Source organism: Mesoplodon densirostris, chromosome X (assembly GCF_025265405.1).
Source record: "Mesoplodon densirostris isolate mMesDen1 chromosome X, mMesDen1 primary haplotype, whole genome shotgun sequence".
NCBI classification, from domain to species: Eukaryota; Metazoa; Chordata; class Mammalia; order Artiodactyla; family Ziphiidae; genus Mesoplodon; species Mesoplodon densirostris.
The window spans coordinates 94,074,828-94,091,110 of NC_082681.1; the positions used below are offsets into that span (position 1 = coordinate 94,074,828).

General features: G+C 40.5%; 1 protein-coding gene across 4 annotated transcripts in view; it reads right to left on the bottom strand.

Moving 5' to 3' along the window:
• The window catches only part of CLCN5 (chloride voltage-gated channel 5), a 153,984-nt gene that overhangs the window by 15,349 nt on the left and 122,352 nt on the right, over positions 1-16,283 (bottom strand). For 3 of the 4 annotated variants that reach the window (XM_060086778.1, XM_060086776.1, XM_060086777.1), the window contains 5 exons: positions 11,604-11,755; positions 8,905-9,004; positions 5,317-5,504; positions 2,497-2,619; positions 1,068-1,274 (listed from right to left, as the gene is read on the bottom strand). In XM_060086778.1, coding sequence (XP_059942761.1) covers positions 1,068-1,274; positions 2,497-2,619; positions 5,317-5,504; positions 8,905-9,004; positions 11,604-11,755 — 770 coding nt within the window. The remainder of the gene's footprint in view (positions 1-1,067; positions 1,275-2,496; positions 2,620-5,316; positions 5,505-8,904; positions 9,005-11,603; positions 11,756-16,283) is intronic. The other variant, XM_060086779.1, reaches the window with a different exon arrangement.

Here is a 16,283-nt window from a genome sequence, read left to right on the forward strand (position 1 = left end):
TTCTGAGTCTTACAGTGAATTTTGTTTTGTTTTGTTTTCAGAACAAAATCATTAGGTTCCAATTTTGTGAAAAATCCTTTCTAATGAAATGACCTTGGTCTCGACCCATTCCATATGTGATTTCTTTGTAATTCAAGGAAAATAGAGCAAGAACCATTTTCTTAAATCCTTAATTATAGCAGGACAAAAGTAACCAATGACTTGGAACTTTTTAAAAAATGTTCTTCCTCCTCAAAATGACATACATTAACAACTGTATAAACACGAGAACAACTATAGAGATGCTGCAGCGGGGTTAATTTAGCGGGGTTGAGCCAGAAGACAGGGAGAGAGAGATCCAATACAGAGAGAAACCAATGCAGCGTGCTGTTATGTAGAAATAAAAGATGGAAAAGCTGGCATCTGAAACACATGCTGAATTTTATATTCTTTCACAGGGATAAACAACTTTCTTTTAAAATAATCTTCCATTAGTTTTGTACTTATTTTGTACTAGAAATAGCACACGCTTGTATAGAATTATACATAATAAAAGTTGACATCCTTACTTCTCCCTCACTTTCCCCCTCACCAGAGGTAGACATTTTTTAACAGTTTGGGGTGAAACCACTTTCCAGCCATTTTCTTTCTAGGTGCATATATACCTACTTTTCAAAAACACTAACTGATTTTTACTATACACATTATTCTGAGATTGGCTTCTAAAAGTTTAATGGTATTTTATAGCCATCATTCCATGTGAGTATACATAGCATTATCTCATTCTTTTTAACAGTTGCACAGTATTCTAGAGTATGGACAGAATATTGTTTATTTAATCAGTCCCCCATTGATGGACATTTTGATTGCTTCCGTTTTTCACGATGTTGACAGATGCTTCACTGTCTATCCCTATACACCTTTGTGCACACATGGTAGGATGTCTGTAGGATAAATTTCTAGAAGTGGAACTGCTGGGTCAAAGGGCATTTGCATTAACACTGGTAGAATCCTTCAACTCTCATCCCTAATGTTGTACCATTTATGCTCTCACCAAAAAAGAGACTATTAAGGCCGTTTGTTATTACCTCTCTGCGTTTGGCTTCATTCTTCCTGTATTTGTTGAAGCAGTGGCACAGGATGTTCCCACAGCAGCAAGCCACGTGCACTAGGGGGCCCTCTTTGCCCAAGCTCAGGCCAGATGACACTGCCAGCACCAGTGTTATGGTTTTGATAATCAGGGTCCACTTACCCAAATAGCCCCTAATAATGAAACCACTCAAGATAGTTTTTATCTGCAGGTCAAACACAGAGAGATTGAATACAGACTAAGTAAGGAAACAAGGCTAACAAGCAATAAATCTGGTCCTCGTTATAGAAACTGCACCTTTTGAAAACAACTGATATATAAATGCTTGACCCACAGTGATCCCAGTTTGGGAGGGAGCCCAGCAGCCCAAGAAAGTGAGAAATGTTCTTTAAACTTTCATGTTCCTTTTTTTCTTTTTGCCCATGTGATAGCTGGGCAAGGTAGTATTGTAAGTATGAGAGTGCACAGTATGGAGAAGGGGCGGCAGAGATGGAGGGTGGTTCCCTTACTTAATCCTGACAGGCTAGTATAGCCTTGACTCTCTACCAAGGAATCTGTAACTATGACTTGGTCAGGAAACAGAGAGGAGGCAAGGTCATCCAGGTAACCTAAAATCTCTGTGGTTTCAGTCACTGTCAAGCAATCTAAACCAAAAGTACTTAGAAATAGGGTTTTAGTCACCCTCCTTCTAGCCCAAATCATATTGCAGGAAATGTAGCAAAACAGTTTTATTTCTTCTGCTCTAACAAAGTTGACAATACCACTATTTTTTCAGACCAGAAGCCTGGGATCTACCCTAGGAGCTTCTTGGTTAGGGAGTCGGGGAGGTCTTCAGGGGCCTGGTTCACCAGGAACCCGGAGGAGGCTAGGAATCAACTCCCTCTATTTATTTATTTTTAAAATATTTATTTATGGCTGCATAAGGTCTTTGTTGCTGTGCTCAGGCTCTCTCTAGTTGCGGCGAGCAGGGGCTACTCTTTGTTGCGGTGCACAGGCTTCTCATTGTAGTGGCTTCTCTTGTTGCGGAGTATGGGCTCTAGGCGCACGGGCTTCAGTAGTTGTGGCATGCGGGCTCAGTAGTTGTGGCTCTCAGGCTCTAGAGCGCAGGCTCAGTAGTTGTGGCACATGAGCTTAGTTGCTCCATGGTATGTGGGACCTTCCCGGACCAGGGATCAAACCTGTGTCCCCTGCATTGGCAGGCGGATTCTTAACCACTGCCCCACCAGGAAGTCCCTCAACTCCCTTTAATGTCCAGGTAGCCCAGCCTGGGAGGAGACTTAAGGGAAGATCTAGAGAGGCCCTAGATTGCCTCGTGATCTGATCCTGCTTGATAGTCAACTGTGGTATGTGCTGGAATACATATTAAATCATTTTAACTAAAAAGGATTCATTATTGTTACCATTTATAAACCATTTTAGAGACTCACCTCAGGGATTCCGGAGCCACAGGCGTACGGTGCGAACACCTTGACAAGAGATACGGCAAGGAAGGCAAATAGGAGAGCCCAGAGGACATACATGAAGTAATTGACTATGTAAGCAAAGGCTCCCTGGAACAGGGGAAAAAGAAAGACGCTTGTTTTAGCTCAGACAGCCTCAGTGAGGCATGCAGCTCTTCTGAGTAATGGGTTTTCAGGAGAGGAGGTCAGAAAGAAAAAAAAAAACAGTATTAAATTGCTCAAGATGTTCCTTCCCAGACTGTCAGCAAAGCAACTGTCAGCCCACTTGCTACTGAAAATGAGAGGCTTTGTTACACCCAGAGGACACTGACAATGCCTTCTAAGGATGGACAAGAACGAAGAAGCAAATTCACTTTCTATATGAGTGCTTTGATAGATTTTGTAGTCAAATATATATGATACTATGTCAATTTCATTAAGAGTCTTAACAGCCCTTTTATTGGAATGGCTGAACCTTGACTACACATTAGAAGTGAAGACTGGCTCCAGAGTTCCATTAAATTCATCCTTGCCTACTACCTACCTTGGTGTCAAATTCTCATAGGTTAGAGTATCTAAAATTCTTGGGTGTTTTTCTTAAAATAAGCAATGACATTCTGTAGAGACGATCACATCTTTGAGAGAATTTTGCCACTGTTGTAGCAAAGGTGTAGTTGCTGAGTGGCAACAAGAAAATGCAGTAGAAAGTTTTGGGCTTTGACCATCAAACAAAATCCGTGAGATGTCAGATATCGCAAAGAATAAAACAGCAACAGCTATTTTTAAAAATGGAGAGAATATACTTATGAGACTATCCCCCTATTATAATGAAATCTGCCAGAAATCTAATTTTGACCACTAGCAAGCATTCACCAACATTAAAGGGCTCGCAAAATAGCTATGCCTTACAAAAAAAGATATTTTGAACACTACCAGATGATGCTTGCTCATAGAAACATTTGAAGTTGAAACTCACTCAAATTACATGAAATACAAAACTCAAGGGACTTTCGACTTTTTAAAACCTAAAACACTATCAAAATAATTCATTGACCTAGACAAGGAGAACCAAAATGCTCAGGTTTTTTCTGAGTTATAATTTTGACACAGGTTTCCCATTACTTTAGTCCCTCAGAGGAACAAATAATTGCTCTCTCTTGGCCTTTAGAATGTAGCTAGGGAGGAAGAATACTCTAGAAGTAGGAGACAAAGAGGAAAAGGGAGGGAAAGGGGAAGTAGCTGAAACTGACTAGAGGCAGAGACCAGGAGGTCAAGTTCTTGGCAGGAGAACTCTTCTTAAAACCTAGAAGACTGTTTCCCCAGGCAAGAATTTCATTCATTAAAAGGAGGGCCAGAGAAAGTTGTCACTTGTGCAAATCTCCAGCTCGTTTGAAAGTTATGGTTGGAACACTTAAACACATGCACACAGCTCTCAAGGAGTAGCATGGGGGAGCCTTGTTGTGATGGAACAGTAGTTCTGCATCTTGATTGTGGTGGTGGCTACACAAATCTACGCATGTGCTAAAACTGTGGAGAACTACACACACACACACACACACACACACAAACACAGACTCACCCTAAATCTGGAGCTTCTCAAACTTTTCTACCCAAGTACATACTTCTAATCTAGGAGAGAGGATAGGGGGTGGGGTACCCAGAGCAGAGCTGAAATAGATATTCTGTTTTATCTTAAACATAGGACTTTTGCATTCCTTTTTAATGATTGTTTACATTTAATTTTTGAAAAAATTTTCTTCCAAATACTGATCAGGAAAAAATGATATTCTGGGAAAGTACATAGCATGTATCCTGAGGTTTCAACATACCCTCTGGTACGCTGACCTAACCCCAGTCTGAGAAGCACAGACTTAAACCCTCTCACACATATAGTATGTAGCTAACCCAAGCCAATATGCACAGTCAGATATATGTACATAAACACTCTTATTTCTGACTTTATTATTTTCTTATCCTTCTTTTACCTTCACTGAATCTGTGGGGGGTGTGCCATTTCAAATTGTTTGTGGACCAAAGTCGGTACGAAAATAAATTTTAAAAGTACAAACAAACATCCTAGTCTTCTCCCCCTCACTTAACCAACAGAGCAGATGAGGAGTGAGCTGAGATAGTACCTGTTTTAGTTGGTGGAAGCCAGAGTGGAATTGGGAGTTGAGAGTTGTTTTGTGTGCTTTCGTGTTTAGTAGGAGAGATCTAACATGCAAACCAAATGGTAAGAGAAAGGTAAGGAACCAGAAAACAAAGTTACTTTTACATCCAAAAAGATATGCTAAAAGACAAAGACAAATGAAAATTTTAATTTAGTCTCAAAATGTATGGTCAATTTTATTCCTGGGTTTCTGTTATTTTGCTATGGAATGTATCATAATTTTTTTAATGTTCTAATGCAATGCTCAGGGAAAAATCACCTAAACACATTTTTAACCCATTTCGTCCTTTGTTAAGAAATGATAGCTTACCTGTTGGCTGACTCTGACATTTCCACAGAAAAAACTAGAGAAAGATTCAGTCACACGGTGTACTAATAACTAAGAAGAAACATCAGGCTTGTTTAAAACAAGCAAAACATTTTAAGTTGTTGTGTAAGCATCAAACAACTCCACATGTCAGAAGAGATAGAAATAGGGCTGCACTTAAACCACAGAGAAAGGCAGCTGGCACTGGTTCCCCTTTTTATGAAAAGGAAAATAAAGGAAGATTCCACAATTGCCACGAGGACAGTATTAAAAATGAAGTAAATGTATGAATAATTAAATCAGTGGTTCAGAAATCTTCACTACGTGTTACCTCATTCGTGCTGATGATAAGCTGGGACCAGCTATTCCACTCTGGGCATTTGTCTCTGTCTTCAAAGGTGACGTGCTGGGAGTTCCAGCAACAGTGTTCATGGTTAAACCAGATTCCCCCTGTGCATATACCTTCTTTTAAGTCTGTCATCCAGTGAGCAGAGATGTCTATCAAGCCAGCTAGGGAACCTGATTTGAGGGGAGGGAAGGAAAGGCCACAGTTGTAAGAGAAAATAAGGGAAAAGGAATCAAAATGATGGACAAGTATATGCTTTCTCATTCTATTTGCAACCTCCTTCTGATTCTCTGTCTGCTTGCTTTTCACCTTTTATCTCTAATGGATTTTACCTGTTATTAAATGCCTGTTCAAGAGGGGAAAACAACAACAACAACAACATTGTCTGCATTAAACACTGTGTGTGCAGGATCTTTATTGTATATGGGAAACTTAGAGGAGAGCAAAGTGGTTGGGTGGGAGCAAGGGGCGAGTGGATTTGACTTTTAGCTGCTTCCCGTGGCAAAGACTCTGCTTTGACTTAGAGTTGATGAATACCGGTCCATAAAGACGGTCAAGTTTCTTAAAGTTTATTTTATTATCACTTTATACATAAAACTGAGAAACTGTGAATTGCCCATGTTGAAGAATATTATATGATATTTATTTGAGATGGCTTGCCAAGGGCAGTTGATGAAGACTATGAGGAAAAGGGCTCAGTCTCCATACTAATTTGGCTCCAGTGGCGAGGGAATTTGAGCGGTGGCAGGAAGGCATTCTAGGCTAAGGGAACTGAAGTTATAAAAGCACAAACTGTGATGTACATGGAAGATTAGATGAAGCTGTAGGTAGGCTGAAGCCTCCTGAGCCTAGGATGTGAACATCCTGAAGTTTTCTTAGTGACAAGGAGCAAATAGTATTTTATACAGAACGTTCCTCAAAGAAAATCATGAGAAAATGAATGGGGACTAATGCACTGCGGCTAATAGACTGATAGGGTTAAGATAGTTATAGTACTTTCAATTCTGCCCTTCTCATCATTTCTGCCGTCCAGATGAAGAAACGCTGGCATAAAGAAATTAAATGGTCTAGAATCGTGCTTTAGGGAAATAGCAAAGACATCATAAAATTCACAGCCCCTGAATTCCGAGACTGTTCCTGCATTCTGACACACTGCTTCTATTGTTGCTCTCCAATGCTTAAAAACAAAATACCCTGTGTGTATGAGGGAAAGAAAAATATTCGCTGACCACCTAGTGACAAGACATACATTAAAAAGTTGAGGATATTACGCCTACGTTCCAACAGGCTGGAGGCCATGTCATGTGTATGTTTTGGTAGGTGCTAAGAGTGCTAACACACTCTCTTAGTTATTTACATATTTGAATAACCTAGTCAAATCTAACAAATTGTTTGACACCTACTCTTTGCCACTCCAGTTCCCGCCGTCTCTTCCTTCTAACTCCTATTGCACTTACTGCCTGGATTCAGAAAACTAACACGATGTTAAAGAGTTTGGCTAATTCTCTGGTTGTTTCACGCGTGCATGTCTTATTCTACCTAACACTGGTACCCTCTATCCTATCTTCCCGTCTACATCTCCTTCTCCTTCTTTTCCCAATTGGCTCTTTCCTCCCTGGTTACAAATATTAGCAGGTTTCCCCTGCCCTAAAGAATGAAATGCTTCCCCTTGTCCATGCTACCATTTCAAGCTTCTGTTCTTTCTCTCCTTCCAGTGACTACCCAGTATCCCCAAAACTTCTACAATGGTTGCCTTCCCTTGAAATCTGGCTCCTGGGTACTCCCTGGTAATCCAGTGGTTAGGACTCGGCGCTTTCACTGAAGGGGCCTGGGTTCAATCCCCGGTAGGGGAACTAAGATTCTGTAAGCCGCATGGCGCAGCCAAGAAAAAAATAAGAAAGACATCTGGCTCCTCATATTTATCTGAGATGCTTTTTCAAGGTCACTGGTATCCTCCTAACTGCTAAACTACATAACCTTTTCTCAGCCCCCTTCCTTCTCGTCGGCTTCTGTGCAATACTTGACATTACAGGCCACTCAGTCTACTATGAGCCAGCTCTAAATTGTCCAGACCACGTCTCTCTTCTGTGTGAGCCAGAAAAGGGACATCATTAACACCCTAGACCATGGGTTGGCAAACTATGGCCCGAGGGTCAAATCTGCCTCTGTGTTTTTAAATAGAGTTTTTCTTGGTCACAGTCCAGCTCGTTTATTTTCCTACTTTCTATGGCTACATTCTTGCTATACAGACCATTTGGCCCACAAATCCTAAAATATTTACTATTTGGCCCTTTACAGAAAAGGCTTGCTGACCCCTGGCCTAGATAATCTTTGAAAACTCTGCTATGGATGAACCATTTCTCATTTGCTGTGATCATTTTATACTCCATGGCTCATGAATTATCTCTAGGTAGCAACAGCATTGTGAACAACTGGGCACTGTGTTGAGTGCTGTATCGCTGTATTTCATTCAGTTCTCGCAACAAACTTGTAATATAGGTACTCTTATTATCCCCATTTTACAAGTCAGTAAACTAAAGCTTCCAAGGGTTAAGAAACTTGCCTGAAGTTACAAAACTAGCAAGTGGTGGGGCTGGGATTCAAATCCAGGTAGCCATAAACTAGAGCCTGTGCTATTAACTACCATTCCATCCCAACTGCCATCCAATTTCCCACCTTTTATTTTAGCTCAATATTCTAAATCTTCCTAGGCCCATCTTCTAATGCCACAAGGATATAAGTCTCAGCATCTCTGCCTGGTATTCTTGGCTTTCTGCTTTCCCCATGGGAGGGGAAGCCCGCTTGGGAACCTGCTTTAAAGCTGTATTGCATAGCAAGTGTGCTATTCCTGGTTAAGATTATATATTATTTGGAGTGGCTTAGGAGGTTGATGGAGAAGATAGGAAAAGGTGGTACCATCCCAGTCCTCGGCCACCATGAAAGAGTAAGAATTTAGGCCCCCTAAGGGTATAAGCCATATCTTATATGCTTTTCTTTACTCCCAAATGAGAGAGTGTATATTTAAGAAATAGCTACAAAAATCTCTCAGGAAGTCCTCTTCTACATGTTTTTTCCTAAACCCCATGCTTACTAATATGTTAAAAAAAAAAAAAGGGAATTCCCTGGCTGTCCAGTGGTTAGGACTCAGCGCTTTCACTGCTAGGGCACGGGTTCAATCCCTGGTCGGGGATCAAGATCCTGCAAGCCACGCGGCACGGCAAAAAAATAAAAACAAAAAACAAACAAAAAAAACCTGTCTCTAATAGAAAGGTTCTTCCTCAAGACAAGCACCAAAAGGCAGTACTAACAGCACCTTAAACTGGATACAATATTTTATAGCATACAAATGCACTTAAATGCATTTCCTCATTTAACCTCATTTATTTAAGGAAGGAGATGAGGTATTAGTATCTCTTTATAGACGGGGACATCAAGCTTCCCAAAGGTCCATGAGCAATTCCGTTCATGTAGGAAAACAGTAAAGCACAGCATTCAATTCAGTTCATGACGTGGGAGAAGGGCACACCACAATTTTAGGAGATTTGTTTAGAAAGCTAACATGGTTTACCATACCTGATAAAAGCCCAATAAGTAGCATCAACAACCAGCCAGAAAAAGCATCGCTCACACTGTGAATTAAGGCCCATGTTGACTCCTTGCTTTTATTGGTAATCTAGGGAGAAATGAGAAAACATTGATACATTCTACACACACTTTTGCTTTTTTACCTCAAAATGTGCGATAAAGAAACACAAAGACAAACCTATTCATTGGGAACAGAGTCCAATTTAGAGTTACTTCTCAAATCTTTGGCTGAACCAACGCCACCACGAACTTTGAGCTTTATTGAACCCTGTCTTACTGAACCCCACCTTCATCTCCAGTATTGCAATGTCTGCAAGTACCTTATTCAGGACTTCCCTATTAGCTGCTAAATTCTTATAACATCAATCTGTTTTGCTTACTGCAGCGGTTTCTTTCTAGCCTGGACATCAGAGTCCAAAGATGGTCTCTTGACTCACAGCAAATAGTTTGATTGTTTTTCAAAGAATAAACAAACACGGGCTTATTTGAGGGGTTAAAAGTACAATTTGTGGTTTTCTACCTGGGGCTGTGCTTCAGGTCAGGCAAATTCCAAGACTTGATACCACAAACCTCTTACTGTACAGTGATCACAGATGCTAAATGATATCAGGGATGATCTCTTTCATTTTCAAAAACCTGCTGGGAATATCTGCAGCTTTCAAGAGGTGCAGAAACTTTTACCTTTTAGGTCCTAGTCTTGTCAATTTAACCCTTCAGTGCCCACACTTCAAAACCAAGCATTGTAATAGCTTTGTCATTAGTACTTCCTCCTTCTCTGTACCTCTATTTCTTTCTTTCTTTCTTTTTTTTTTTTTTTTTGCGGCACGCTGGTCTCTCACTGCTGTGGCCTCTCCCATTGCGGAGCACAGGCTCCGGACGCGCAGGCTCAGCGGCCATGGCTCACGGGCCCAGCCGCTCCGCGGCATGTGGGATCTTCCCGGACCGGGGCACGAACCCGTGTCCCCTGCATCGGCAGGCGGACTCTCAACCACTGCGCCACCAGGGAAGCCCTGTACCTCTATTTCTTATCTTTGAAACTGTAAGTTAGCTACCCCATCTTGATCTGCAGTGACATCACAAGTAATAAATTATTATAAAATTTTAAAAGCAGTTTAAAATTTCATTTTGACTTATGACTTTAAGTTTCCAATTTAAGTGCTGAAAGTGGATGAGGTGACACTTTTCCCTATGACAGTGTTTCCATTCAGATGATGAACAGTTAATGCTAAAAAAAGGTCACCTTTGAACATTTGATTAACACATTTTAATTGATTTTAAATTATTATTAGCTGATATAATGTGTCTCAGATGCAACCATTTTGATATAATGGGAAATGTGCCCTTGTCATATCACAGGTGGCTTTCACAATCTGAGTAACATGTTGAATAAGCAAATGGTGACAAACTGAACTCTGAATACAGATAGCAAAAATTCTAAAGCTGTAAGATTCTATATTTTAAAGGCTGCCTGATGAATTGATATAACAGAAAGAATATGTGTGTATGTTCCCAAACAGCAGGAATCTTATAAAAAACAGAATGTTTTATAGAGATCACCTTTTTGAGTTAGGAGAAGAAAACTCTATGGGATTATGACAAATCCAAGGACTACAAAGAAATTTCCCAAAACCTGTACCTGGGACAACCTGACTCCTGGGTTTAGGTGGTCTTGAGAAAGCCAGTCAGGAGCTCGGAAGGGAATGAAAAATGATCTGAACCTGACTGCTCAGGAGATTCACTCAGGTCTGAGAGGAGGAAATCATGAATTCAGGAGAGAATGGAGTCAACTTAAAAATCGAATTTTAAATTTGGAATCAAAGCAGAAATAGTAAGAAAGAAAAAATAATCATACTTACTGTTGGCTGAAGAAATGTTCCCTACTGAATCAGGATGACTGGGGCTGGGGCCCTACCTTTTGAATAAGCTCTCTATGTGCTCCTGACACAAACTAGAAATTGTGATTCCCTGATTTAAATGATACACAGCAATAAGTTAAAGGCAAATGACCTTGGCGGACTGCTCTGAGAAGTTTTCACAGTACTTTGAAAAGAGAAAAGTAGGGAGATTCTCTTGTCATATTCAAAACAAACTGGGCCATTGCTATAAGTACCATCTATCACCTAACATATTAATATCATTGATCTGAATTTGATTGGTCTTGTGGTTTCGTGTGAGTTGAATGCATAAATTTGCTTTGGTTTTATGGTTGTACAAGAGCTATAATCACGGGTTTACCCTGTAAGCTTCAGTAAACACTACAGCTCTGAGATTTTTTTCCCTTTATTCCTTTAAAAAGAGCCCATTTACTTTTCTTAGGTGTAAAAATCCTGCTTCAAGGGGAAACCATAAAAGAGAGATGAGATGGGGAAGGAAGATCTTTGAAATTTAATTTGGTTCCTCCCACCAACTTTGTTTTCACCTCTCTGCACAGGCATTTATACCCAAGGATCCTTTTCAACCACTTACTATCAGGAGATAAATCAGCATTAAATATAAATTCTTTTCAAAATCATATATAAGATACCTTAAAAATAAAAATATATTAAAAATAAACCCTACATGTCCAACAGAAAACAGATTCAGCCACATCCAGGGTTGAGGGAAAGAATACGTATAAAGAATCTATATCTTCAACTTCTTCTCCTGAAGTTTCCTAACACTCACTCACAATGCATCTTTCGTCTTACCTCTCGGTGCCTATCCCGGTCTCGAGACTTCTCTCTCACCCAATCAATTGTATTGAAATCATCATAGGTCCCCACACCAGGGATTGGCTCCTCCAAGAAGTCCATCATCCTATTTGAAGAACCTATTCCTCCACCATTGTATGACTTGTCCTCTGGATTGAACAGAAAACAGACATTAGTACTTCAGACACTCTGGACATTTTTAATACCTCTTTTCTGAGCACCAAGAGGTGAGTCCTTAAACTATCAGATGACTACTGTTAGGGTGTGCTGATAAATCAGAATAATCACCTGGCAGGAACATCCATCACACTCAGAAGTTTCTGTGGCTTAGGCACAAAATGATGAGCATCTCGAGGCAGTGTGAATGGAAAGGGACGTATGAGAGCCACAGTACAAAGGGAGAATTGACAGGGGTTGAAGTTCAGTGGGAAACGATTTGTGAAACAAAAAACAGGAGCTTGGAGCAGCTTAGGTATTTCAGTTTCTGTTCTAGGATGAAGACAAAAGGGTCAAAGGTCTTTGCAGACAAATCAAGTCAGAAACCATTTTACATTTATAAGGCAGTAATTCCATCCTCAGAGGTGGCTTTTGCCTGAGTGGGGACTCCAAAGAAAGCATGTAGGTCTCTTCTAGAGTTAAGCTGGTTGGAATGTACATATTTCCCTTCCATAGATATAAGACTTTGATTCCTGATGCCATGGGTTTGTGGAAACTTTTACTGAGTATGCCAGGACAGTCTTAAGATTTCCAAGTAGAGATTTAAAGAAAAGTGCATGGCTCAGAGATGACATGTCCCTCCCTGATCCTTCAACTGGAAGAAACATATCCTTTTGGCCAAAAATCACAGTCCTTCACCTGCTTCGTTTTTAGCACTTCTACTCTAATTACTTAAGCAAATGCTTTATCTTCTTTTCTAAACTATAAGCTCTTTGAGGGTAGCCCTATTATCTGATTTACCATTGCCTTCTCCAGTGTCTAGCACATAGCCACGACCCAATAAATATCAGCTGAACCCAGGTTTGTTTGATGAACAGTTGGGATGAGGGAGGAGTGTTCAAACTCAGAAGTTGCACTTACACAAGGTTCCTTAGTATTGCTTAACAAACTTCTTCAAAATTTCCACAATCCTCTGGTGGAACAAGATTTCACTATTAAACATAAAATGTAAAATCGTATTCAGGAATGCATGCAAATGCACAATGAGGAAAAATGCAGAGTAATGCCATCAATGAACTCAACCAGCCACAGCTCACATTTGCAGCATCAACCTTGGCAGGGACAAAGTTCTATCGAGACTGGTGATGAATTCCTCTGTGAAGAAGGCCAAAGTGGGCCTGAGCTGACCTCCTCTTCCCCCATCCATACCCCCACCTTCACTCTAAACTCCTAACAGACAACTTGAGCACCCTCAAAGGATAAGTTTGAATTAACACCCAAGTTGTACCTGGTTTACAAAGTCTAAGTCTCCTGAATACCTACCTGGTTCAGCGTACCTTTCGCAAGCAACACACACACATGAAAGGAAAAGCTCTGCAGAATCCAAGTCATAGTAAGGGTGGGGGTGGGGTGGGGGTGGAGTGGAGGAGATGAATAAGTTAATCTTAAAACCCCTAACCAAAGTCCTTTCCATATCTTCAAGCATACCTGGCTGTAAAATGGTTGACTGCTTAATCACCAGCCCAGCATTTCCTATCATGTCAGTGGCATACTGATAAAGATTAACGCTGGTGTGTTGTTTGAGAGCTTGGAGGGAAACAGCCAGCCGAGAAATGAGGGCAGAAAGAGACTAAAGTATGTGGGGCAGGGGGAACCAAGCTGTTTCAGTTCTCAAGACAAATGCTGACATGAACACAGGACACCAACCAACCAGAAACTGACTTTTTAAAGCAGGTTAATGCTTCAGTTGAATTTGGTCTGGTTTAAGTGTGCTCCTTTCAGGAGAAATTTTCAAAGGATTTTGTGAAGCTGATTTTTAAAAGCACCTAATAGTTACCTAACGTTACACTATATATCAAATGAGGCCCCCAGCTGGAAGAATATTAAGACAAAATGAAGATCTGCAACAAGCTTCCTAACAGGAAAGAAAAAATTCTATTACATCACTAGGTAACATGAGCACTGCATCATCCTTCTTTGTAGATAGTCTCCTATTATAAATGCAAATTGTCAGGCAGCTCTAAAAGAGCAGGCAGTGATTAGAATCCGACAACAGACTGCTTGTGATTCTCCAGATCCCCTTCTCCCTGGGGTCACGCTTCGGTCCTTGGCCAGGCTCAAGTCTGCTTACCTTCAATCACAGCTTTCTTTTTTTCTGCCTCAAGGAAGAAATAACCTTGGCAGCCCGCATTAGCTCATTTAGGTTGAGGAGCTTTTACAGAAGGAGCCCCTGTCTGAACAGCTTTAGAAGGGCACTTGCTGCATTTTCTGCCTTTCACAGGAACAAACGCCACCTAAAGAACCACCAGTGTTCCCTGGCGGTCAGAATGTGATGTCACTGTTGGAATCACGTGACCAGACCCTTGGACCAGCCTTGGAGAAAGGAAGATTTTTAACCGAGCACAGAAGCCTTAAAGATGTAGTCTCATCTAAACAAATGTCATCAAACTTGGGGCAGTCAGGTCAGTTCAGAAAACTGGGATCCAGAAAGTTTTAGTTTTCAGACCTCATTTAGAAGAAAATCTATGAAGGCAAAGTAGAAATATCGGAAAGCATTTAGAGTTACAGGGACCCTAAGTTTAAAAAAAAAAAAACGAGGCAGGGGAGACAGGCAAATACAGAAAGGCTTTTTAAAAAAGGGCACTGGGGGATTCCCTGGTGGTGCAGTGGTTGAGAGTCCGCCTGCCGATGCCGAGGACACGGGTTCGTGCCCCGGTCTGAGAGGATCCCGCATGCCGCGGAGCGGCTGGGCCCGTGAGCCATGGCCGCTGAGCCTGCGCGTATGGCCGCTGAGCCTGCGTGTCCGGAGCCTGTGCTCCACAACGGGAGAGGCCACAGCAGTGAGAGGCCTGCGTACCATTAAAATAAATAAATAAATAAAAATAATAAATAAGTAAATAAATAAGGGCACTGGATACTAATAACAGATAAAATCTCACAAACGTAACAAGCTAAATAAGTGAAATGAGTGACAGATGCCGGACACAAGAGAGCACATAACATGATTCTATTCATGTAAGTTCAAAGTCAGCCAAACCTAAATTATATCGTTTTAGGACACAAATATAAGTGACTACATTCTAAAGAGAAGCAAGAAAATGACAGAAGTAAAGACAATAAAGCCAGAAGTAAAACCAGAGGAGAGAGGGGCTCGCCATCTGGATGGAGCACATGGTGAGGGTGGGGCTTCTGGAAGGCTGGCAATTTTTCTTAATCTGGGCAGGGGTTACCTGAGTATTCACATTATAATTATTATTTAAACTGTACACACATGTTTTATGTCTTTCTATGCACACATCATAGAGAAAATTATGAAAAACTGAACCACATATGAATTTACTATACAAAGTCAGTTCTTTAATACCACCTAGTAATTTTGAACACTCAGAAAGCAGTCAAGAAAATGAGGTGTGTTAGTGGTAGTGCTCTAGCTAGAAAGCAACATCAAGTCTGATCTCATTCATCCAACCTGAGTAAAAGTAGCTATTTCAGCCATGAAAATTAATTCACTACTACAGTCGCATTGTTTCAAAGGCTTTCCCTTCTCTTGTCTTATTCCGAAGGCTATTTTTAAGCAGGTTTTAATAAACTGTGCAGTAAGGCTAGTCCAGTAAAGAAGAATGAAATTGCCACCTCTCACTATACCTACCACTGCTGTATGATATATAGGAAAGTTGTTAAGAGAGTAAATCCTAAGAGTTCTCATCACAAGGAGAAAACTTTTTCCTTTTTTCTTTTCTTCTTTCTTTTCCTTTTATTGTATCTATATGAGAAGATGGATGTTAGCTGAACCTACTGTGGTAATCATTTCACAATATATGTAAATCAAAGCATCCTCCTGTATGCCTTAAACTTATACAGTGATGTATGTCAATTATTTCTCAATAGAACTGGAAAAAAGAAAAGAAAAAAACTGCCATCTCCGAACTCCCTACGTGAATCCACAGGACAGCCACTGTTGAACATTAATCTAGTCAGTGTGCTCCAATAATCAGACTTGAATGTAGGGCTTTAAAATGTTGTGATTACTCTCATCAGTTCTTAAGGCCCAATGCATCCTGAAATGTCAGTACAACAAAACCTTAGGAAATGTGAGGTGCTTCATGGAACCTGTATGCTTTTGGTCTGTCCATCACTATGATGACATCTCAGTCTCTTGATGAACTAACCTAGCACTAATGAGAAGTAAAATGAAGTGGCAATGGAGAGTATTGTGGCAAAGAACTAAAAAGCTTAAAAACAAAACCTATGGCCCAAGTGTGACTGTCTTATACAATTACACTTTTAGAAAAGTATGTATATCTTACATAGAGAGGATGACAGGGCCAACCTCACAAGCCTCCTTCAAAGTTATTCTTTACTCAATAGGATTCTGCCTATAGTATCTGAAGACGACTACAGAATTAACTTACTTTAATAAGATTTACTTTATCTTTTTAGATTATTTTATACTTTAAGATACTATCTATCTCTTTCGGTACTTAAAAAGTGTGTAGTTCTTCAATGTACAGTGATTGGATT